The following is a 24,917-nucleotide window of genomic DNA, read 5'->3' on the forward strand; positions in this document are numbered from 1 at the left end:
CTGGCTGGCCCCACCAGGTAACCTACACTGATCCATCAGATTTCAGCCAAAAATCTCTCTTGCTCGGGGGACCTTTGCCCACCTCCCAGACAATGACAGTCTCTGCTCTCTGTCCTCATTGTACCCTAACCTCCTATCATCCAGGCACAAAATGGGACTGATCATAGTTATTTTACTCCTTACCTGTGACTCTCAGCCCTGCGTGTACATTATAATCATTCAGGGGAGTTTTTGAAAAATACAGGCCTTGGACCTAGCGTTGACCAACTGAATCAAAAATCTTTGGGGTTGGACAGTATACCACAAGCTACAACATAGTACACTGATATGTTTACATGGCCTGTTCTCCTACTAGACTGTAAGCTCCTTGAGGCCACACACTGTATCTGATTCACTTCTTTATTCTCAGCGCCCAGCCAGCGGCATAGACCAAAGCAGGTGCCTAGGACATTAGAAGATGAAACAGCTAGATAAAGCCCAATCAATGAAAAAGAAACACTTAGAAGTATACAAATTCATTAAAGTTATAATATTAATTCTAACTTGAAAAAAATCTCTGGGGTTGGGTCGCAGCACCTCTAGTCCCTCAGAGCCCCCAGGTGATTCTAACACGTACTCAGGACTGAGAATGGCACTTCAGACTGGGTACCCCATAAGGTTAAAGACCATGACTGTCTGCCTCCATTGGATTGCCATGACCCAGCACAATGCACCTGGTACACAGAACGTGCTCAATAAGTATTATTTGAAAGAATGAATGAATAAGTGCACTAAAGGCTCTGAAAGGCTCTGAGAAGGCCTGCAATTGAAAAAATTAATTTTGTTTAAACCTAGTGTTTCCCAAACTTATTTGATCACAGGATTATTTTCCTCCACAAAAAACCTACTCACATCTTGAAGAATATCTGTGAAACCCGGCAGGGGAGATACTGATCTGCAGAAGTCTTGGGGCTGGCTTCACCAGCCTTACAAACTTGACCTGGGGGTAAGTTATTATAAACCACCAACTTTATGCCCGGGCAAGGGAGGGAACTTGAAGATGGCTACCTATTCCCCCTCCTCCCATGGCCCATCCCTGCTGGCTCCAAAAGCCCAGGAAATGTGTGGGCCTAGTTTCTTGAGCTTGGGATGATGATAAAGATAATAATAACAATAACTAACACCATGGCTATGATCCTCAAGGGGCCTTCAGCTTTTTCTGCACTTTAAGAAGCTGAACTGAGAAAGCAAGAGTCCTGGCAGGTGCCCACAGAGGCCACCCTCTCCCCCACTATCTCAGGGGCCCTGGAAAACCTCCTGCCTGCCTTAAGCTCACCAGCACTCTGAGCTCACTGGGCTCAGGGGACCTCTAGTACAACCAGGGAAGGCTCAACCCACCAAGGGCCTTTTTATAGCTGGCCTCCCTTCCCTGGGCCTTTCCCCAGAATGCAGTTGAGATTTCAGCCTAAATGGGAAAGAATAATCCTTGGGGGGAGCAGAGGCTGAGCTTCCAACTTAACCACTTAAAGGCTAGAATGTGAAGCAACCTGGAAGGACAGTGAACCCACCAAAACAGGAGACAGCTGAAATGTGGAGTCTCAAAGCACATACTTCACAGAGGTCAGATTGGGGCCTGAATCTGAGCCCTGCCACTTCTTGTCTGTGTGACTTCAGGTATCTTACTTACCTTCTCTGAGCCCCAGTTTCCTCATTTATAAAATGGTGATAAAAACAGTCCTAACTTCCACAGGCTAATATAAGGGTGACATAAGAAAGTACACGAGTCACAGTGGCCATTATTTTTCCAGTGTCATCTCTGCCCCCAAAGACCTCACCATTCATTTAAAAGCAGAGAGCAGTTCTGTCTTTGGAGGCTGGAAAAAGCTCCAACGGCGCAGCTTATCAAACAGCCCAGGTGCTGTGTTTATGTATTTTCACTCATTCACAAGCAACCCTGAGTTCTGTTATCTGCCATTTATGGATGGGGGAACTAAAGCCTAGAACTGAATGTGCTTACCAAAGGCACCGAAGTGGGAAGTGACTGATGTGGGATTTTGTCGAAGGGTTATCTGACTAAAGGACTTTTTCCCCAGAGAACAGGGAGGCTTCATGCAAAACTCAACACTGGCACTGATGAGTACTTTGTGATTTTGCTGCGAACCTCAGAGTCACAGGGGACTTGAAATAGGAAAAGCTTGGCTGCCAGCTCCTTGGGTGTATGTTTCAGCATGGTGAGAGGGCTGGGGCCGGGAGGCTGTTACAACCTGAGAACAGGGCCTCATGGTCTGTACTCTTTTTGGCTTAAGTAGATAGAAATCCTAGTTCATTAGTGTTTTAACTGTTGTTTTCTTAGGTTCTGGATTTGTCTATTTGGCATCTACTCATTATGGGGCTTCCCTGGTGGCTCAGACAGTAAAGAATCTGCATACAATGCAGGAGACCTGGGTTAGGAAGATAACCCTGGAGAAGGAAATGGCAACCCACTCCAATATTCTTGCCTGGAGAACTCTAAGCATAGAGAAGCCTGGCAGGCTACAGTCACTGGGGTCGCAAAGAGTCAGACACGACTGAGTGACTAATACTTTCACACACACATTCTAGGGTCAAACTAATGGCCAAACTTGTTTACAGCTTCCCTGTGACCCAGAGCCTATATCCCCAACCATCTCCTTTATCTAATTCACATTCTCAGCCAATATTTCCTCTGCCTCAAATCACCCAGGGCCAGGTACCAGACAGCTAGAGACCACTCCTATAGCCTAGAGGCCACCAACATTATTCAAACTAGTCCACGCTAAGCTGTTTCCTCTGCCTTGCTTTACTTTGTGTGGAAAACACAATAAAAGCTGTGACCTGTGCTTTCCCTTTGCTCCTTTCTGTCTCCTGGCTGACCCTGGTGCTTCCCCATGTGCCCCTGCGTAGGATGGACTGCCCTTTTCTCTTGGGAAGTGCAAGTAATAAAAATCTTCTTTCAAGGTCATCAGCCTCTCCATGTTCCCACCCAGACACCTCTATAAATTAAAATCCCCTGGGTGCAGTCATTGCCACAGTTAGTCAAGTGGACCACTGGCTGCACAGGCTTTGAGAATTACCGTAAGAGCAACAGCAAGCTGTTGTGTGTTGAAGATACAAGGTCATCTTTGTGCAAAGCAGTTTCCGATCAGGTCTCCTCCACCCTTCTGACAAGCAGCCCTGAGGAGCAGGTAATATTCAATCCAGTTTTGGGTTGTCCCGACCACCTGAAGCTCAGAGCCTCGGATGGAATGAGAGTGATGCCTACCTTTCAGGTGGAACGTTTTCTGTGTTGCTGCTGTGGCGTCTCTGCATTTTCCTTAAGACCTAAAAGTCAACACAGGCATGAACCAGAGTCTCCCAACATTCCCAGCACCTAGATTGCCATGGTAACTATAAATAAGTACTACTCATATCTTATATCCCTAGAGCTTTCTGACATTTTGCAAACTGGGTTTTTCAGTCTGCTATGTCATTCAACCCTCAAATCAACATTCTGTCCCATGAGGAAAGTGTCATTCGTGGATGAGGAGGATGAGACTTGAAGGTGGAGGAAGTCTTCACATGAGGAGAAAGAAGTGAACTATAAAGCAAAGAGGTGCTGGAGGAGGTGCAGCAGACAGACATTTGGGAGACACAGATCCTGGACTGGTGCCACCCTTAATTTGCTGTGTGACCCTGGACAAGTCAGTAACCTCTTGGTGGCCTCAGAGTCCCCATAGGTTCAAAGGGAGAAGGGTGGAGTGTCTGAACCCAGAGCTTCCTTCCAGCCCTCACATTTGGTAATGAAGATGTGAATTCCCATGCAGACACGTCACCTGGTTCACTGTGAGGAACCACATGGACTTCAGAACTCCATGTTGACGACACCTCAGGTGGGCATTCAGGGTTCCAGGTGGGGATGTGACCACTGGATTCCAGAGAAAGCAGATCTCTCCCTCTTCCTTCTCTCCAAAGGGACACACGGGTCACAGGAGCTTACCAGAGATTCCAAATCCTGGATGGCACAGAACACTTAAGTGACTAGTCCATGGGATGCCTTGAACCTAAGAAGTCTTAGGGCTTCACGGGGAACTATAAGCAGATGGTTCTGTTGCCTCCTTATCCCTTGCTAGCCTCCCACTGATCCCTCATTAGTATTCCTGAGGACAGTTATGATCTGAACATATTTTGCCCTATTGTCAAAACTCTGAGTCCTGACTGGGAAATACAGACATGTTTTAGGGCCTCCAAAGGTGACCCACTGTAACCAGAATAAAATCGAAGTTCTGTTCCTGGCCTGCAGGCCTCACCTGTCCCCAACCTCACCTGCCTCCACTCTCCCTTTAACCAAGCCGCTTCAATCATACTGGTCTTTTCGTTTTTCAAAGATGCCAGCTTGTTCCTGTCTCAGGGCCTTTGTGCTTGCTGTTCCCTCTCCCCAGAATGCTTTTCCTTCTGGCTAGCTCCCTCAGGTCAAATGTCACCTCCTCCTAGAGGTCTTCTCTTCTCACCCTCCTGACCCAACATATGTTTCCCTGTTCAACTATCTTCATAGCATTGATCAGTTATTTACATGCTTGCTTATTTATTTATGCTCTGTCCCCCATTAGAATGTAAATGCCACAAAAGTAAGGATCTGTCTACCTAGTTTGCCCTTCCACCTCCACATGTAGAACACTGCCTGGCACAGAGCTGCACTCAACAAGTAAAACATCAATGGGTCTCTCACTTTACCTCTTTCTATATATCCCCTGCTTCTTCCCTGACCTCTCACCCTAGAGAAGAAATAAAAGCCAGAGACTTTACATGAATAGGTTTAGCTTCCTTAAATATTTTCTTGTCCCAGAACAAAAGATGATATCTGGCTTAGTTCAGGGCACCATAATTGGCTGTTGAGTGATTTCTTGATCCTGACCAGCCTTCTTCAGGGGACAGTACTCGTGTTACCAGGGCTGCTGATTAGAAACAATTCACCAGAGAAGCCTTCTTTCTTTTTGGAAAATCACCCAAAAACACAAACCAAAACAAAACTGGTCAGTAGCACCATCTCCATATATGAAGGAAAGTTTATCCCATAATTACACTCATCTCACACGCTAGCAAAGCAATGCTCAAAATTCTCCAAGCTAGGCTTCAGCAGTATGCGAACCGAGAACTTCCAGATGTTCAAGCTGCATTTAGAAAAGGCAGAGGAACCCGAGATCAAATTGCCAACTGTTGGATCATAGAAAAAGCAAGAGAATTCCAGAAAAACATCTACTTCTGCTTCATTGACTATGCTAAAGCCTTTGACTATGTGGATCACAACAAACTGGAAAATTCTTAAAGAGATGGGAATACCAGAACACCTTAGCTGCCTCCTGAGAAATGTGTATACTGGTCAAGAAGCAACAGTTAGAACTGGACATGGAACAACAGACTGGCTCCAAATTGGGAAGAATATGTCAAGACTGCATACTGTCACTCTGCTTATTTAACTTATATGCAGAGTACATCATGTGAAATGCCAGGCTAGATGAAGGACAAGCTGGAATCAAGATTGCCGGGAGAAATGTCAATAACCTCAGATATGCATATGACACCACCCTTAAGGTAGAAAGAGGAACTAAAGAGCCTCTTGATGAAAATGAAAAAGGAGAGTGAAAAAGCTGGCTTAAAACTCAACATTCAGAAAACTAAGATCATGGCATCCGGTCCCATCACTTCATGGCAAACAGATGCAGAAACAATGAAAACAGTGAGAGACTTTATTTTCTGGGGCTCCAAAATCACTGCAGATGGTAACTGCAGCCATGAAATTCAAAGATGCTTGCTCCTTGGAAGAAAAGCTATGACAAACCTAGACAGCATATTAAAATGCAGAGACATGACTTTGCTGACAAAGATCCGTCTAGTCAAGGCTATGGTTTTTCCATTAGTCATGTATGGATGTGAGAGTTGGACCATAAAGAAAGTTGAGCGCTTTAGAATTGATACTTTTAAACTGTGGTGTTGGAGAAGACTCTTGAGAGTCCCTTGGACTGCAAGGAGATCAAACCAGTCCATCCTAAAGGAAATTAGTCCTGAACATTCATTGGAAGGACTGATGCTGAAGCTGAAGTGCCAATACTTTGTCCACTCGATACGAAGAACTGACTGATTGGAAAAGACCGTGATGCTTGGAAAGATTGAAGGCAGGAGAAGGGGATGACAGAGGAAGAGATGGCTGGATGGCATCACTGACTCAATAGGCATGAGTTTGAGCAAGCTCCAGGAGTTGGTGATGGACAGGGAAGCCTGGCATGCTGCAGTCCATGGGGTCACAAAGAGTTGGACACGACTGAGCGACTGAACTGAACTTATCCCATAAATCTATTTCAAGAACCTGCAATCTTGCCTTAATGCCCCCTCCCCCACAATGATTCCTCATCACCTACAAATCCTTGGGGAAAATAAAATACAGAATCCCAAGTTTCGGGACTTCCCTCGTGGTCCAGTGGCTAAGACTCTGTCCTCCCAATGCAGGGGGCCCAGGTTCCATCCTTGGTCAGGGAACTAGATCCCATATACTGCTGCAACTAAGAGCTCGCAAGCCACAAAGAAGTTAGAAGATCCTGCATGCCGAAACTAAGACCCGGCGCAGTCAAATTATTGTTTAAAAAAAAAAAAAAACCCAAGTTTCCATTCACAAATTTGCCACAGTCTCCTAAATCAAATACCCAAGATTCCACTTTCAGATGCTTGCTTTCGAAGGGGCTTCAGCTTCTGTGTTGGCAGCAGGCCGTACATAACTATTCCCATACTGAATTCTGGAATAAAACGTTTGCATGTGGGATGCTTCTGAAATGACTGATTGAAATGCCTTTTTTACCCTCTGCTTAATACATCGCACTCCATTCCTAAGAAGGATTTTACCAAGAGTTTACAGTGTATGGGAGATTTTAAGTTGCACCCCCGGGCCGTTACATGACTGCACAAAAATGCACGCAAGAGCGCATCTCCTGCAGCACTTGCATTGGAAGCAGGCAGGTGCGCTTCGAATACAATGCCGTGGGCGTTTTTCATTCCTGCAAGCAACGTTTAGCGCGAAACGCCCCAGGATTTCAAGGGCTGATTACTCTGACCATACTGGAGGGGGAAAAATAACGTTTTCTTTTTACCTGCACAAACGATTCAGCAATCACAGCGGCATCATTCACGTCCTTCCAAGCCAATCACTCTCGCGGCCGGGAGAGCACCTGACTTCCGAGTGCTTCCGGCCTCTCCTCAGGTTTTTCTCTCAGGTCGCTAGGTCCGGCGCTAAGACCCGGGCATAGCTCCATCGGCCGCACGCACACGATTGCCCACCCCCTTCCCGAGATTTAGCCAATAAAAGGCCGCCGCTGTCTAGGGACCAATGAGGAGGAGGCTGAATGAGGCCCGGAGGGTGACGCAAGAGGTGCAGAGGCGGTGCGTGGGGCGGGGTCACGTGGGAGGTGAGAGGTGGCTGACGGGAGCTGGCTGGGCTGAGGGCCGCGGGGCCGGCGCCCGCCGCGAGCCATGGGGCTGCCGGCCGTGTAGGGGCCATGCCGCCGGGGCCCCGGTCCTGCCCCGCTCCGCGCCGGGATGGTGAACCTGGCGGCTATGGTGTGGCGCCGGCTCCTGCGGAAGAGGTGGGTGCTCGCCCTGGTCTTCGGGCTCTCGCTGGTCTACTTCCTCACCAGCACCTTCAAGCAGGTCAGTGCTGCCCCGGGCTGCCCGGGTGAGGGAACCTGCCTCTGCAGCCGCGCTGCCCGAGGGTCCGGCGCAACGGGGCTGAGACGGGAGAAGGGACCTGCCCCTTTGGCTGGGACAGAGCTGCGACTCGAGCCCGCTGTGATGGGCCTTTAACGCTCTGCTTTTCACCCTCAGGGCTTCCTACCTGCCAGGCTCAGCGCTTCCCACCTGCCGGTCCCAGGGCTGAGCGGGGCTGACACTTCTCCTTTCATCCTCACGGCGGTTCGGGGTGGGGATGCGGGGGTGTACTGTCCCCGTATTGTAGTGGGGGAACCTGGAGACTGGAAAAAGTGGAGATTCCTGGGCGATAAGTAGCCAAGCTGCGAGGCCAGCGCCGGTGTGCCTGGTTTTTATTTAATTTCGGGGCTCAGTGATCGCCAGGGAGACACTTCAGGATCCCCGCGGTTCCCTTCCTGTACAAAACAGGGTTGGGTGGAATTTTGTTTTCACCTCTCCACCCCCTGAGTTTTTCTTCTCTGTGCGAATTTCTGAGAGAACAGGCAGAGAGAGCTTTGGTGGGAAATGTTACCCAGAGCACGGGCAGGGTGTTTAGAAATTCGGTAGGAGCGTTTGGGTTTTCACAACGAATGAGCCTACTTCAGAGGGTAACCGGGACAACCCTGCTTTATGCTGTTGCTCTGATGGGAGTTAAAACAAGTCTCCTCTTTTCATTTTCAAGAGTCAAGTTCCTAAATAGAATGTATCAGTGAATAGAAAATTACTAATCAAGGGAGGGAATATATGTATACTTACGGCTGATTGACGTTGTACGGCAGAAATTAGCACAGTATTGTAAAGCAGTTATTTTCTAAGTTTAAAAAAAAAAAACAGTAAAGGAGATGGTCACCCTAGTTTTAACAGGTTGGTGGGGAAGCTGTAAAAAGGGAAGTTAGAGAACTGTATCCCACCTTTCACCTGTGTTATAAGCTTCCTCTGGTGACTAGGATGTGTGGGTGACATTCCTGTGAACTCAGTGCTTCTTGGACATGTGTTTTCAGAACTTCACAGACACCTTCTCATGGTCACATGCCGTCGCCTGTCTGTCCCACGGGTACCATGGTGAGCAGGGACTCAGCCCCCTGCCTCCCTCCCACTTGCTGTTGCTCACCTCTAGCACCGTTGGTTTCAATACCAACTGTATGCTGTTGGCTATCCTAATTTCTAACTCCAGCCTCGGCTGATTCAGAAACCCCCAGGTTCTTCTGCCCAGTTGCCTGCTTGAGTCCCTTTTGAATGTATTGTCAGCTCCTCTTACTTGTCCAAAACCAAACTCCTGATTCTCCAGCACCTGCACTTCCTCTCCAGTCTTCCCAGGCTCACTAGTTACTGTTCCTCAGGTAGTCCGGCCATACATGCTTTCTGCTTTACTTTATCTCACTCCTCGCCTGCAAAACATTTCCTCTGCCTCCACAGCAGATCCCGAATCTGTTCTTCTCTCCCAATTGTCACCGCAGCCACCCTAGGGCAGCCTGCCTGGACCTCTGCAGGGGCCCACCCACAGGTCTCTGCTTTCTTTCTTGTCCTATAGTCTTTTCTCTACCAGCAGGAGAGGGTGATCATCTGAATAGAAAAAAAGATATAATTCTTCTTTGGGTCCCCATTGCATTTAGGTAAAACTCCAGGCTCAGTTCCAGGATCTCTGCATGGTGAGTCTTGTTAATTCAGGTGAGGCTTACTGTTACTGCCCCAGGCCACACCAGGTGACACAGTCTCAGTGACTTCAGTTTCTTGTTCATAGTCGTACTTTATTTTTTTTGTGGTAGAAATCACTTACTGAGGATTTCTGGATCATTTATTTATCTGTCTCCCCTCACTTTCCCTTCTGGAACATCATTTTTTGGAGAACAGGGACTTTGTGTTGTTCATAGAATCCTAGTCTCTAGAATACTGCCAGACACTATCGTGGTTATTCAGATATTGGTTGAACAATCAAATCTTTATAATTGGGTGGCTTTCTTTCTTCCCAGTTTAGCACACTCCTACTGATTTTCCTGTATTGACTCAGATGCTGTCTACTGTGTTACTTTCCCTACAGTCTCCTTTTCTGAGGGGTGGGTATGGATGGGCATGCCATGAGGCTTGTGGGATCTTAGTTCCCTGACCAGGGATTGAACCCAGGCCCTTGGGTGAAAATGCGAAGTCCTAACCTCTGGACTACCAGGGAATTCTCACTACAACTACCTTTTACTCTGGTGTACATAGTTTTTTGGTTTTTTTTTTTTTTAACTTTTGATCTATGGCCACAATCATAGGGGTGTGTATGTGTCGGGGGGAGATGATTGTGAGTCCCTAAAACTGTTTACAACTGTTTTTGTTTTGTAGATTTTTTTGGATCTAATTACCCCATGGCCTAAAAAACATGTTAGCCATGATCTCTCTATTTCTGCCCATTAAGCCCTTGGCAACCACTAGTCAACTTTCTGTCTCCATGGATTCACTTATTCTGAACATTTCATATAAATGGAATCGTACTGTGTGTCTTCTGTGTCTGGCTTCTTCAATTAAAAGCCTGTGTTTTCAAGGCTCATCCATCTTGTAGCATGTATGAGTAGTTTATATCTGAATAATACTCTGTTGTAGACATCTACCACATTTTGTCTGATGGAGACTTGCCTTGTGTCTGAAAAAAGTGAAAGTAGTGCAAGTGTTAGTTGCTTAGTTGCAACTCTTTTCGACCCCATGAATTGTAGCACGCCAGGATCCTCTGTCCATGGAATCCTCAGGGCAGGAATACTGACTTGTTTCTAGTTTTTGACTATTTGCCATGAACACTCAAGGTTTTGTTTGGAAATGGGTTTTCAGTTCTCTTGGGTATGGTCCTAGGAGTGGAATTGATGGGTAACTTGTTTAACTTTGTGAGGAACTGCCAGGCTGTTTTCCAAAGTGGCCATACCATTTGCAGTGAACTTTTAAGAAACTATACTTGTCAAGTTTTTGATGTACTATCAAAGATTATCCATAATTATCTGGAAAAACCACTAAAATATTCTTTCTGCTTCCAACTGCACAACTGTATGAAATAGATTTTCTTCATAAACTTCAACCTGAACAATGTATTGCAATAGATTGGATGCAGAGGGAGTTGTGAGAATCCAGCTGTTTTCCATTGAGCCAGGCATTAAAAACATTTGCAGAAATGTAAAAACATTTTCTCATCTCACCAAATACATATTTTTGTTGTTCTTTTCTCACACGCACATGAAAAACTGTTGATATGTAACGGGCTCATTATTGTTATTTTTAAACAAATAGCTTATTTAAAATAAATGTTTTAAAAAGTTATGTTTTAATTTCTAATATGGTAACTATCAATAACCATAACCCTCAATGAACCACATATTGAAGTCCTGAATAATTTTTAAGAGTATAAAGGGTCCGTGGACTTTGGTGAGATGAACATCATCCCAGTCTGACTGATGCTCTTACACACGTTGTGAGTTTGCTTGCCGGCTCTGTTCTCTGCTGCCGTTTTGGTCTTCGGCACTCCTGAGATCAGTGGCTTGAGGCGAGTGGGCTCCGTTTTGCCTAGACTCAGGCTCCATCTGTAACAGAGCTATTGGACAGGAAGGTGGGGTGGGAGTGGTTAGAATTAATTGAGAGGAGACTGAAAAACTCCACAGCTTCATATGATCCTTAGCTCTGCTTCAGTGAGACTGAACTCTTGGAGCAGATGCAGCCATTTTTTGCCTAGAGAATAGTTGATTATTCTCTACAGCTTTGAATTCCTCTTTTCTTTGGTTTTCATGTTAATTAATGCTTTGGGGGATAGTTTAAATTGTAGGTATGGGAACACAAGAGAAATTAGTGACCTTGGTGGGGATGCCATTGGGGGAGAGGGCTGGGTGCCAAGTGACTTGGGCACACTGATTTAACAAATGTTTTAGGCAAAACCAACCGCACTAGGCAGTGTCTGCTAGATGATGGTGATAACGTGGAGGGCAGAGCAGATGGAGTCTGACTTTCCAAGAGCCTGTATTCTGTAAGGGGTGAGGGGTAGAAGTGGCAAATGAGCAGGATTATTTCACACAACAACTAGTAATATAAAGAAAACAAAACAAGGTACTATGCTGGAGCCGCAAGGTGGGCCTAACTCTGGGGCGTTTGAGCTGAGATGAAAGAAATCCCAGTCTTGGAGGCAGAAGGGTCCTTAGAGGTCCTCTCATGTCAATAACTGTTCTCATAGTTGTTCAAGTAGTGCACTTCTGAAAGTGTCAGGGCTATTTGCATAACTACTTGAGAATATGTGAACATCATCATCTTTTAAGTAGTTAAGTATGTAAATTGGTTTCAAGTTAGACACTGTCTAAAGTATAATAAATCATAAGAGACAGTTGCTAATCTGTGTTTTTCTTCTGTTTTTTTTTTTTTTACTGATCACGAAAGTACATATACCTTTCAGAGTTTGTAAAGTGCTGCATAGGCTAGACAAGGAAAACAGTTAACTTTAATTTCAGCAACCAGAGGGATTCACTGATGATATTTGGGCATATTTTCTTTCTTCATTTTCATATTTTAAACATATAGTTGGGGCATACTCTTTTTTCACTTAACATGTATGCATTTTCCCCATCTTTAAAAGCTTTAAGTATAAATTTTTTATAACTAAAATTTTCCATGATCAGGTTATATTTATTTGTGATTCCCCAAATATTGGACATTCGGGATTCCCTCTGGCCTTTATCTCCCTTTTTTTCTTTTACTTTTGAGAATCATAAGTGACTCTTTTAATGACAGCGCCTTATGCTTAGGTGCCTTACTGCTTACATGGGACACGTATCTCATTTGACCCTTAGGCTAGCTCCTGAAAAATAGGACAGTTATTAATATGTGTGCTCATGTGCTCTGGCACTCAGTTGTGTCTGACTCTCTGCTACCCCATGGACTGTAGCCCACCAGGCTCCTTTGTCCTTGGAATTTTCCAGGTAAGAATATTGGAGCAGGTTGCCATTTCCTACTCCAGAGGAGCTTCCCAACCCAGGGATCAAAACTCATGTCTTTTGTGTCTCCTGCATTGGAAGGCGGACTCTCTACCTCTGTGCCACCTGGGAAGCCCCAGTTATCAATATACCCCCTTTTAAATCAGAGGTTAAGTAATATACGTTAGTAATAAAACATTTCTATTGTTGCTTGTAGTTTATGAAAATTCTAGAGGCGCTTTGAGAATAGAGAACCCAGCTACCTTTGTTATTGTAAGAACTTGGTACCTTTGGATGGATCTGAAATGAGAAAATACATATTGGGAGGGGATGTTTAAAATTGAGACAGCCTGTTAGGGTAGGTGGACCAGCTGGGGAAAGGTTTAAAGCTGCTTGTTCAGTGAAGGAATCCCTTCAGTGCCCCTTTACCACATCTTTGTAAAAGTGGACCTTTGGAAAAACAACTGTGTGCTAATTCATTACACTTGTCATTATGTCCTACACACTGTCTTGTACAGTCTTTTCTGGTTGTACAACGCTGACCCAGTCTTTTGGCAAGGTTGTGAATATTCAGGTTTGAAAACAATCTCAAATGCTGGGAGCATTGCCTTTCTGTTTACCAGGATCATAGTAATGTGGAAGAGGTCCTTCTGGAATGCCCTTGTCCGTGAACGCTTGTTTTCTTTCAGGAGGAATAACAGGAAAGTTTGAGAGTAGTTTGAAGAGCACTTTCAACCTTGCTATACTGTAAATCCAGTTTACTGTACTTTGACCAGCCTCTTAAGTCTTTATGGCTATTAATTTATCTAGGGTAGCATTTTAGTGCAGTTTAGCTTGCACATAGCTTGATTATCTCGTTAACTGATACAGCCCCAACAGAGCAGAGGAGCATGCATTTACAGGTGGTTAAGCAGTGTGCACCTAAGTGATTTGTCCATATTCCCAAGGCTTCTGCATTTAGCTCCCATTCTTCCCCCAACCAAGTAATACTGATGTTGTTTTTGTATAACCCTTCTTGTTCATGCTGATGCTAGTTCAAAAGAAAAAAAAAGAGAGGGGAAAGTGAAAGTAGCTCAGTCATATCTGACTCGTGACTCCAGGGACTATACAGTCCATGGAATTCTCCAGGCCGGCATACTAGAGTGGGTAGCTGTTCCCTTCTCCAGGGAATCTTCCCAACCCAAGGATTGAATCTAGTTCTCCCACATTGCAGGCAGATTCTTTATCAGCTGAGCCACCAGGGAAGTCCAAGTATACTGGAGTGGGTAGCCTATCTCTTCTCCAGGGGATCTTCCCAACCCAGAAATTGAACCGGGGTCTCGTGCATTGCAGGTGGATTATTTACCAGCTGGGAGAATAGAAATTAAAGCCACCTGGCAGGACTATTTTACCTTTAGTAAATTAAGGAACAAAATTCAGTACTGCTGTGGCACAGTGCTATTTAAATGCTGGTAATGTTATAAGTGGCATATATAACTTTTGGAAAATTATCTAGCACTGTGCGAAGAACTGATTCATTCAGTCAGGTCAGAAGACCCTGATGCTGGGAACGATTGAAGGCAAGAGAAGAAGGAGGTGACAGAGGATGAGATGGTTGGATGGCATCACCAACACAATGGACACGAGTTTGAGTAGGTTCCGGGAGTTGGTGATGAACAGGGAAGCCTGGTGTGCTGCACGCAGTCCATGGGGTCACAAAGAGTCAGACACGACTGACTGAAATGAATTATAGCATTGACTCTACTTCTAATAATAATTCCTACCATAAATGATGCAAGAGAATAAGCAAAAGGTCTCCATTTTTATTGCAGTGCTGTTTATGATAACAAAAACCTGGGGCAGGCTGAAACATTGATCTGTAGAGGATGTGTTTACTAAATTACAGCATATCAACATGATGGATTATTATATAGCCTTGAAAATGATTATCAAGATAATGTAGGTACTTGAATCGTTTACCATCCAATTAATGTCAAGAGGAGCTGAATGTGAAGCATCCTAATTTGTAGTATAAATGCTGGGGTCAAAGGCTAGAAGTTAATATGCAGAAATGGCTACAGCTTTATTTAAGTAATGGGATTGTGGGATATTTATGTCTTTCAGATTGGTAATCATGGTTTTTTTAAATAATAAACTTAATTTGGAATAATTATGGGTTTACAGAGAAGTTTCAAGGGTAGAGTTCCTATAGATTCCTCACTAGTGTCACCTATTGTTAATCATGTTTTTAATAACTTATCATTTTACTTTAAATTAAAAATGAAACTTTTCCAAAGATGAAAGATGGTAATAATCACCAGTCCTTTCCATGTTAATGGTCTGTAGTGTATCTTTCCATGCCTTTATCTCAGCTCTTACAAACTTGTATGTATACATTAATACAGTTATTATTTTAATACAACATGTGGTAATATGCACAGTATTCTGTAACTTGTTTTTTAGCTTAATGTACTAAGGACATCAGTGATCTGCAACCCTGTTATTAATATCATCTGAGTGCTTTGAAAAAATAATGACTTCCAGGTCCCACCCACAGAGGTTTTTACTCAGTCTGGAGTTGGACTCAGGAATCAGAATTTAAGTGTCCTATATAATCTAATGTGCAAGTCATGTTTAAGGACTCCTACTGTAAGTAAATACACATCAGTCATGTCTATTTTTTTTTTGGTAATAGCCATAGCTATCCATGTTTATTCAGTCATTTCTTTGTGGTTGGGGTTCCTGGTTTGTTTGTTTTTTCTATCACATAAACAGTCCATAGTGGACATCCTAATACACCCTTACACATTGGTACTTTCTAAAGGCTAGGTTTCAAAAATGTGTTTGCTGTGCCAAAGTATATGTGGATATGCATGTTGTAAATATTAAATAACTCTTCCCAGAAAAATAACTCTTTTCTGTTGTCTTAAAGTATAACCTTTGTCATCAACCTTCAAGCTTAGTCCCTTTTGCTCAATGACACATGACAGGTCATTCTCAATGGCAGAAGCCACAGAGCTCTATTAAAATGGTAGAATGGTTCAATTATCCTCTGTCCATGGGACTTCCCTGGCAAGAATACTGGAGTGGGTTGTCATTCCCTTCTCCAGGGAATCTTCTCAACTCAGGGATTGAACCCTGTGTTGCAGGCAGATTCTTCACTGAGCCACTAGGGACCCGTATATACACACCCATATACACAGCGTCTCTCAGAGGGAGTCTTATCCTTGTTTTGTTTTCCAACAATAGATAGATTGAGTAATTCAGAAGGTGGCTGTCTCCTGAATCAGAAGATGGCATGGTCCGTGTTTTGGCTCTTGGGCACCTTACTTAGTTTGTCTTAAGAGTATAACAAGGCAGTTTGGAAAGTCTAACTGCGGCGTGGGGGCTAGGAGAAAAGGTCTAAACTCTTGCCTCTAGAGAAGCTCTTCACTTTGCGTGTCCAGGTAAAGGCTGTCTGACGTGGGTGTCTTTTGTAAAGAAAGATATATATTCTAAGGGTCACATTGCTTGCTTGCTAAGTTGCTTCAGTCATGTTCGACTCTTTACAACCCAGTGGACTGTAGCCCACCAGGTTCCTCTGTTCATGGGATTCTCCAGGCAAGAATACTGGAGTCGGTTGCCGTGCACTCCTCCAGGGGCTCTTCCTGACCCAGGGATCAAACCTGCGTGTCTTACGTCTGTTGCATTCGCAGGCAGGTTGTTTACCACTGGCGCAGCCTGGGAGGCCCCAAGGGTCATGTACTCAGGATTTTTTCATAGAAAAAAGTTACAAGTTTCCATGCTCTTGCACCTAAAATCAAGCTCTTAATTCAGTGTTCCCATTAGTTTACGACTGTTCCTCACTGCAGATTAAAGTAACCTTGTTACCTGTGATATGTTCCAGTATTGTCTGAAATGACAGTTGGAAAGTTTCTTTGAAATTTCCTCTTTTAAAAATGTATTCAGATTTTACATTCTATTCCCCAATGTAAATGTTTACTTTAGCATAAAAAATGTTTTAAATGATTTGCTGTCAGAAAGTTCAAAACTCTTCCCCTCCAAATTTTTTTAAGAAATTAATGCTTTTGTACACATTTATAATGTGTACTTAATCCAGGGGCATTTATGTAAATATTGAAGCATAGCCCTAATTTATTACTTCTTCCTTCAGGTTTACTTTGCATTTTTTAAAAAATGACTTTGGCCCAGACTTTTCTTATACCAAGTGAGGTTTCCTGTTGTGCAAGCTTTTTTATATTGTTTTTGTCCTGTTACTGTAGTTTATATGAAAAATTGGTGAAAATGCAAGAAACTATAGTTTAACCTTCCCATTTATGGTCTCTTTGTAGGAAGAGAGGGCAGTGAGAGATCGGAATCTCCTCCAGGTCCAAGATCACGATCAACCCATCCCATGGAAAGTACAGTTTAATTTGGGCAATAGTAGTCGGCCCAGCAACCAGTGCCGTAACTCCATTCAGGGGAAACACCTCATCACAGATGAACTGGGTAAGGCTGGCTCCCTTCCTCTCCTGCAGTCTGGTGCTGCTTTTCCTTAATGTCGACTATCCAAATGGTGGTCAGAATTCCTCAGTAGTTTTGTGGGTCTTTTTCCTTTTTCAGCTGGTGGTTTGCAAATAATCTGGTTTGTTTTACAAGAGTAAATTTTGCTCTCAGTCTCAGAACAAATGAATTATAAATCTAACAGTGCTGAAATTGATAACAGTAACCTTGAATTAGAGTCTTCATTGATACATGATGAAGCTCAACAAAATGAAGACAGGTACTGTCTTTAAAATGAGACTACAGTGCATATGTGTGTGTGTTTTAAAGTTTGCAACCCCAGTAAAATAATTAAGAAAAAAAACTTTTCCTAAAAGATCTCAAAGGTGTCAGAGCATATGAGGTTATTTGGGATTAAAGGAAAGAATCAGGAAAACTAAACAGTGTTGAGCTCTGTTTTTAGGATTACATTGAAAAAGCAGATTAAATTGCAAATAACATGTGTTTTGTTTTAATAGAGTAAAGTTCAGTTAAGGGAAGCTACTTCTACAATATGACCCAGCTAGTTAGTCAGGGGTAGACCTAGGACTAAGACCAGGACTGAAGTTGGAATTCAGTGTTTTTTTCTTACAGACTTTAGTTTGTATGATATCCAGCGAGAAAGCTTGAAATCTTATGCCTTGACTTTATTATTTAATATTAGGTTATAAATGACAGTTTGTCTTTTCCTTTGGTCATAGCTAGCAAAAGAATGATTTCCCTCTGATTAATTCAAATGAGACAAAGACTCTCAGATTTCTTAAGTAAAAAGTTCCAAGAACTAATCAATAAAAATCCAAGAACGATATGTTTTATATTAGCTCCATGAATACACAAGAGGAGATAAAAAGTGTAATAAAGAAAACTTGCAGGAAATTTTTGCGTTTTAGCGAGCAGATGCCACCAACATGAGTGTTGCCAGAGTTATACCTTATTCAGTAAGACAACCAATAGAGTTAGAAACTTTGCAAAGGTTATAAGTTGGTTTCCCAGTCAGGAGCAGCGCACTCTGAGATTGTGATCTCACAGGACTCCTTGTTGGAAATAATGTCTGTAAGAGTGCGCTTCTCCAGATGCAAAAGGAGAAATCTTGATAGGCTTTCTTTCACCAGAAGTTACAAAGATCTGGTTTCAAAGCTAAATATTGACAGATTGTACTGGGGAAAAATAGAAGACCTAAGATGCCAACACTTACAACATGGAAAAGAGAAAAGGGCAGAAAGATCATTTCCACAAGGGTAATATTTTACATCTTTCTGACAGATTTCATGATAAGATGCTCTGTATCATTTGGGGCAGAATTTTAAGGAACATGCTGGCTTATTTGGATTTTTAATTTGTAATTCCTATGAAGATGATGAGTAAGAATAGTCAGGAAGAATCCCAGAAACATTGAATGTGGCATTAGGATCATCCTCTCTTATTTTAGCAGACAAAACCACATAGTTAAAACCACCACAGCAACGACAAGAAGCACCAGCACCCAGATAAGTGGGATCGGCTTCTCAGAGGCCTGTTTCCCTAGTATGGAGCGAGGGCCCTTCTTGCCTCTTCCATTGTTGTTTTACTGCTGCCTCCTGCGTTTGCACAGACTTTGTTTTCCAGAATGGTTTCTGAAAACACCCTCTTGCTTCACGAGGTCTCATTCTCTGAGGATTATGAAGCTGGGCATTTGGAATGGAAGGATGTGAGGACAGCTGCTCTGCACCTGTGTGCACCTGTGGGCATGGGCCGGCACCGGGGAGTTTGCCCGTGGGCCAGGCGGTGTCCCTCATGGACTTAGGCTTATATTTTTCTGTCCCACTCCCAGAAGGGTGTAGAGAATTGTTTTTAGCAGCTATGAAAGGAGCTGCTATGTGAGGAGCTATGTGAGGAGATTCTTTTCTTAAAGTTGAATATGAATGCATGAACTGAGTTGGAGGGGGTGTATTTAGATGATGAGTGGAGGAAATTAGGATTTTTATTCCTTTGGTCTTATCGAGTATTGGCATTCCCTAATGCTGAGGGCCAATTGAATCCCTTCTCTGTATACTTAAAAACAGCCTAAATCAGTTTCTAAAGGTTAGATGTGAAATGGCAAGTATATGAAAGGTATTTATAAAAAGTGTGTGTTAAGTTTTTTTTTGTTTGTTTTGGTTTTTTGTTTCGTTTTTAATCTAGGAGGATCTCATTTTCAGGAATGAACGCCTTGTATTTTTTCCTCTCTTCAGATTTTTGTTCGAAAAAGCATGAATTTTTCTCCAGCATAGATGAAAAATTGGCTTGTATAGGTTAGAACAGGCCTTTGTTTCCCTGAGTACTGGAGTGGGGTGCCATTGCCTTCTCCATATAAAAAGTGTGTGTGAAGTTTTTTTTGTTCGTATATAGCCTAGGCTATATACATCCTAATCCACCTAAATGACCTTTTAGTCTGCGGTCATTTAATCATCACATGGCATTTGTTTCCCTGAAGAGAGGAAAAAAAACAAGGCGTTCATTCCTGAAATTGAGATCCTCCTAGATTAAAAACAAAACAAAACAAAAACTTCACACACACTTTTTATATGGAGAAGGCAATGGCACCCCACTCCAGTACTCTTGCCTGGAAAATCCCATGGACAGAGGAGCCTGGTGGGCTGCAGTCCATGGGGTCGCTAAGAGTCGGACATGACTGAGCGACTTCACTTTCACTTTTCACTTTCATGCATTGGAGAAGGAAATGACAACCCACTCCAGTGTTCTTGCCTGGAGAATCCCAGGGACGGGGGAGCCTGGTGGGCTGCCATCTATAGGGTCGCACAGAGTTGTTCACAACTGAAGTGACTTAGCAGTAGCAGCCTACTTATAAAATAGGAGTCTGTGTTTCCTATAAACTGCTGCATGCAGGTAGCAAGCTCTGATTGGACACCGTCTGATTCCAAACTCTGTGGTCTTTAGGATGCTGCTGACTCCAGACTCCGGCTGTGTGTTCTTTGGGAGCAGGACTTTGATTGCTGCCGTGTGATCGCCCCTGGTGGACAGGTAGGGGACTGCTAGGTGTATACTCAGGTTAGTCTCTGACTTTCAGGTTACGTTTGTGAGAGGAGAGATTTGCTGGTGAACGGCTGCTGTAACGTCAACGTCCCTGGCACGAAGCAGTACTGCTGTGACGGCTGCTTGTCCAGTGGCTGCTGTAGCGCCTACGAGTACTGTGTCTCCTGCTGCCTGCAGCCCAACAAGGTATGGAGAGTTGCTCCTTGTGCTGCATCTCCTTTCATTTTTCTGCTTGCATTTCACATTGAGCATTAGAATCTTTCTGTGGGATTCTTTGAAAATAGAAGAGAACCTGGTGTAGGTGTCAGAAATGGCTGCTGTGAGGTAGCCTTTGTCTGCAAGGGAAGGAGGTAGTTCTCTTTCCTCCAGCTATGCCTTGGTAGAGTGGGCTGTTGTATTCCCAGTCAGATGTCTAAAGAATAGGACACCAGCCTCCTGCTCATGTAAGCCTCTCTTTGTCTCCCTCCCCTCCCTGCATCAGCAGTCTCTTACTTTAGGAGAAGTTTCCAAGGTTACCTTGTGCTGTTGAGTTTGGAATTTATTATAGGTACTAACTTTTGTTTCCACAGCAACTCCTCCTGGAGCGCTTCCTCAACCGGGCAGCTGTGGCATTCCAGAACCTCTTCATGGCAGTTGAAGATCACTTTGAATTGTGTTTGGCTAAATGCAGAACCTCATCCCAGGTCAGAAGCCATGATGCCTCTGGTGGCGGGGTGGGCCAGTGGGAATCAACGTCTGGAAGAAAACTTGAAAATCCGCACTGGGGGCCCTTTGGTGGGGTGATAATGGAGAAGAGATTTAAATGGAACTTTGGGGGATTGATTGTACAGTCATCCCTTGGTATCTGAGGATATTTGGTTCCAGGACCCCAAATTCCTAAATGCTCATATAAAATGGCATAATGTTTGCATATTACCTCCCTCCATCCTCCCGTATTTCTAGATTACTTATAATTTAGCATTTCTAGATTACTTATAATAACTAATACAGTGTAAAGGCCATGTTTTGCTTTTTGGAACTTTGTGGAGTTTTTTGAAATACTTTTGATCTGCCGTTGGTTGAACCCATTTATGCAGACCCTGTGGATACGGAGGGCTGACTGTATTTAGAATGTCAACGTGAGATTTATATGATTTAGGGATGTAAAATATTTATATTTATTTAAATCAAGGTCTAACTAACTTGCATGTTCCCTGACTGATTAGCTTGTTTGCATTTTAAGTCCTACTAGTCAAATTCTTGAGAGAAGCTCTCTCCTCTGTCTTTGACTGAAATTTGACTAAGGCTTTCAAGCCACCACTCATTTAGAGTGGGTACTAAGTTATTCTGGGACAAAAATGTGGTTCATTTTAGGATTCAAGGGCATGGGGCAGGTGGGTGTAGAAAAATACACAGATAAATCTGTAGGTTGTTAAGCTTTCAGTACTTTCTAGCATGTTGTCATTAAATGCTTTGCTCTTTGGGCATTAAACATGGCACCAGCTGCTGAAAGTGTCTGAACCTTTTTGCCTTTTGACTTCCCGTCCTCTGCTCTCAGCCTTTGTGATTGGGTGGTGGTTGGAGGGCTCTCTGTAAAATCACCAAATGTGTTCGTTATACAAGCACATTTCCTCTGGCTTTCCTTCATGGTGTCTCCAAGATTGACCTGGCTCTGTCTGAGATCCATGACTCATTTGCCATTCTCTGGAACTCTTACGCCCTTTGCCAGATTTCTGTCGTCCTCCTTTGGGTTTTATGACACTCTGTATGTCTCTGATCTGCTCTTACGGCATCTAGCATTGTTGGGTAAATGTTGCAGGGATTATAATGAGTATTTGAAACATGAAGAAATTCCTAATGGCCTTGTTTTGCTGAAAGAGCTTTCCATTTGAATGGACTTTAAAGGAAATGTGGAGGAAGTTTGAACCCGTGACTTTGATTCATACTCTCATTCTGAGAAATGGAAAATAGAAAAAAGGCCAGGTGTTTTCTTTCCTTAACTGATAAAACCCAGGAGTTAATACCAAACTTGACTGAAGATGCTAAACTTTCTTGACTTTGCTTTTTCATTGTAAAGAGAAAATTCCCAGTTGCCAATTTGCCTTTATAACAGTGTCCCAAGAAGCAGAGTTGTCTGCACGACTATAAATTGGATTAATACTTACAATTTAGATATTTAGCCTTGGTCTTAGACTAATTAATGAATTCTCGACTAGCCAAAAATTCAAGTTGCTTGTATGAAAACAAATTGCTGAAAAATTAGGCATTGAGGCTGATTATCTGTAGTCACACTTCATTTGCTTGGCCAGATGTGGTCAAGCATTTGTGTGGTACCATGGTGTTTTGCTCATGTGCCAGCCCTTAGATACACAAACCTTGATAGAAGCAATTGGAAGTGCAGCTCCTTCATCTCTGCAGGGTGCAGTGCCAAGGACCGAATTACTTTGAAGCACAGGGTCAAGTGCAAGACACCTGTTGGATCTTAATCTGACCTAAAATAATTTGAGGGAAGTTTATTGTCTCAGGTTGTCCCAGTCACAGCTGGGTTTTAAAAAACTCACTCGTGTGTGTAAAAGAAACGGTCCTGTGACGCTCTGTCCTTTCTCATGCCCTTCGTTGGCATTCCATGCCGAGCATCCGCCTTGGTTGCAGAGGGTGCCCTGGTGACATTTTGGAGCTGGGCTCACCTGGGCTCCCGCAAGGGGCGTATGCTGGCCGCCATCCCGCTCTCTCTCACAGCGTTCTCCTCTTCCGTTTTGCCAACAGAGCGTGCAGCACGAGAACACCTATAGGGATCCCATAGCAAAGTACTGCTACGGAGAGAGCCCTCCCGAGCTCTTCCCCGCGTGACGCTGTGGGGGACTCGGCCCTCTGGGAGGATGTGCTGCTGAAGAACTTGCAGCCTGAAGCTTTTCTCTGGTCTTCAAGAGAAGACTTGATTATGACCACTTCTTGTGCTGTGCTCTGTGGCCTCACTTGCCCCCGGGCTGACCAGATGGACTTGCTCCGTAAAGCAGTTGGAAACGCCAGCGGGTTGAATTCGAGAAAGACAGAACTGCGGGTGACCTGGCGGAGGCATCGGCGCTCTGGGCGCCTCAGCCCTGCGGCTGCTTGGGAACCTGTGGGCCCTTTTGTGTGTTCTCCCCGGGCCCTTCACTGTAAAGTTATTTATTGGACTTCTTTGGAGTGGTGGGAAAATTCTGTTTCCTGTAGGAAAATGTTTTGCTTTGACAGTGGAATATATTCAAGGAGATTGTTGTTCTTGGTGGTGTTTTCTTGTGTTCTTGAGTTTCATGAGTGAAATCGTCCCTTCACCCACTAAAACTTTGGCCTCTTAAAACTTGCATGTTCTCTCAAGCTGATTTATTTTTGGTTTTGTTTTGACAGCATCTTCAGGAGTGCACCCTGACTTCTAAAATTGTCTAGAAACTCTGATGCTGTTCCCTTCTCATCCTGTGCTAACTTTCTGGCATCTGGCACTGTGTGCTCTCAGGTTTTTTTCTAGTCTGTTTGGATATGCTTGTTTACTGATGTGCATGCATTGTTTTAACCAGAAATTCTGCCTTGTTGTCCTGGAGGGTTTTGTTAATTGTTTCCTACGCCCTGGTTGAAATGACTGGTCTTCTCAGCCCTGGAACATCAGGAGTCTCAAGAAAGTCACCTGCGGGGCGGCCTCCTTCTCTCCTGACATGGGAACCCAGTGTTAAGGTGATTCCCAAGTGAAGATACATCTCGAAACTGACTGTAAGTGGTCCTCTTTTATTGCTTTCAGCTTCAGGAGATGTAACAGGTACAGACGTTTGGTTTCTCTATGATTTACAGAGACGAAGAACAAAACTCAAGTTTCTGTCAAGGTGCTAAAGGAGACATCTACCCTCGGTGGATTCAGGATGCACAGGCGCTGGTCTGCTTACTTGGGGCCTCCTGTGCTTCTGGTACAACAACCCCCTCTGGTCAATGCCAGCAGTATTTGGGGCTTAGATCAAGACATCGTGACTGTCGCATAATACAGCTCTTTGCTCTCAGAAGTCATGCTATCATACACAGTTCTTTCCCAGAGCCCTTCACTAACCTCTGGATCTGTCAAGGTCTCCCTTGTTCTTTGTCGGTTGTTCAGCTGCTGCCCTTGGAGCAGAGCATAGGTTTTACAGCCCGCTTTCAGCGTGTTTATTTCAGTGGAGCTTTGCCTTTCTGTATCTCTGAAGTCTGCATAGTGGGAATTTCCCTTAACTCTTTCGCATTATTTCTCACCCTTATCTTCCCAAGCTAGTTGTCCCCCTAAGTCCACTTTCTTAGAGGGTAAACTATCTGGCAGTTGTTTTTAAATGTTAGATCCCAGGAAGTTTATTTAGTGTGCATCAGGCTCTGGCTTCTGTGTGTGTTCTGTGGAAGCGTGAGTACGTCTACTGTTTCGTCATCTCACTGCTTTTGGTAACCCAGCCTGTCTCCTGGTGGTTGTCACTGACAAGCCTCTCCTTTGAGCTTATTTGAACCCTTGAGCAATAACTCACAGTAGATTTACTGTGGAAATAGTTTATATCAAAGGTCAGCCGTGTCTGTTTACTCTGTATTTGAACATTGGTGTGCATGTTTTGCATTTTCACTGCTTTCAAGGTCTTTGTAACTTAAGCAGAAAATTAAGCTGTCTGTTCCCACCTTCTAGATGGGGTGATAGAGTGAAGTGACTTCCCTGGGTCTCCACGACAGAACCAGAACATGACCTTCATCTGCTGCTCGGTGGTCCACTGTCCTTCCCGGTGCCCCTCGCCTGCTCCAGTGCTGACTCATCTATAAACACTCCCC

General features: G+C 43.9%; 2 protein-coding genes across 13 annotated transcripts in view; one reads left to right on the top strand and one right to left on the bottom strand.

The window, feature by feature from the left end:
• RNFT2 (ring finger protein, transmembrane 2) overlaps nt 1-7,297 on the bottom strand; it is a 61,987-nt gene extending 54,690 nt beyond the window's left edge. For 3 of the 9 annotated variants that reach the window (XM_086348037.1, XM_086348043.1, XM_086348046.1), the window contains exons 1-3: nt 7,113-7,246; nt 3,810-3,988; nt 3,260-3,318 (exon numbers count right to left, since the gene is read on the bottom strand). In XM_086348037.1, the coding sequence (XP_086204163.1) occupies nt 3,260-3,318; nt 3,810-3,833 (83 nt within the window). In that variant the 5' untranslated portion in view covers nt 3,834-3,988; nt 7,113-7,246. Of the gene's footprint in view, nt 1-3,071; nt 3,172-3,259; nt 3,319-3,768; nt 3,989-7,112 lie in introns of all 9 variants that reach the window. The other 6 variants (XM_086348041.1, XM_086348042.1, XM_086348040.1 and 3 more) reach the window with 6 other exon arrangements.
• SPRING1 (SREBF pathway regulator in golgi 1) lies at nt 7,269-23,372 on the top strand. 4 transcript variants are annotated; one of them, XM_086348049.1, is made up of 5 exons: nt 7,269-7,390; nt 16,934-17,090; nt 20,170-20,321; nt 20,705-20,818; nt 22,881-23,372. In XM_086348049.1, exons 1-5 carry the CDS (start codon nt 7,349-7,351, stop codon nt 22,962-22,964), a joined length of 549 nt encoding a protein of 182 aa, XP_086204175.1. In that variant the 5' UTR covers nt 7,269-7,348; the 3' UTR covers nt 22,965-23,372. The 4 variants fall into 4 exon arrangements, with proteins under 4 accessions (XP_086204175.1, XP_086204173.1, XP_086204174.1 ...); XM_086348047.1 differs by lacking the exon at nt 7,269-7,390 and adding an exon at nt 7,460-7,668; XM_086348048.1 differs by lacking the exon at nt 7,269-7,390 and adding an exon at nt 7,460-7,604.
• The last annotated feature ends 1,545 nt before the right edge of the window (nt 23,373-24,917 follow it).

The sequence above is a fragment of the Bos grunniens genome, chromosome 17 (assembly GCF_055505025.1).
Source record: "Bos grunniens cultivar Pamir isolate PY7600 chromosome 17, Bosgru_T2T1.0, whole genome shotgun sequence".
In the NCBI taxonomy this organism is placed as follows: domain Eukaryota; kingdom Metazoa; phylum Chordata; class Mammalia; order Artiodactyla; family Bovidae; genus Bos; species Bos grunniens.

Excerpts from the sequence above, each read along its gene's own strand:
- SPRING1 (XM_086348047.1), top strand. The coding sequence starts at position 7,558 with ATGGTGAACCTGGCGGCTATGGTGTGGCGCCGGCTCCTGCGGAAGAGG. Across the intron at positions 20,322-20,704 it reads GCTGCCTGCAGCCCAACAAG|CAACTCCTCCTGGAGCGCTT; the intron begins GTATGGAGAGTT and ends TTGTTTCCACAG. Across the intron at positions 20,819-22,880 it reads AATGCAGAACCTCATCCCAG|AGCGTGCAGCACGAGAACAC; the intron begins GTCAGAAGCCAT and ends TTTTGCCAACAG.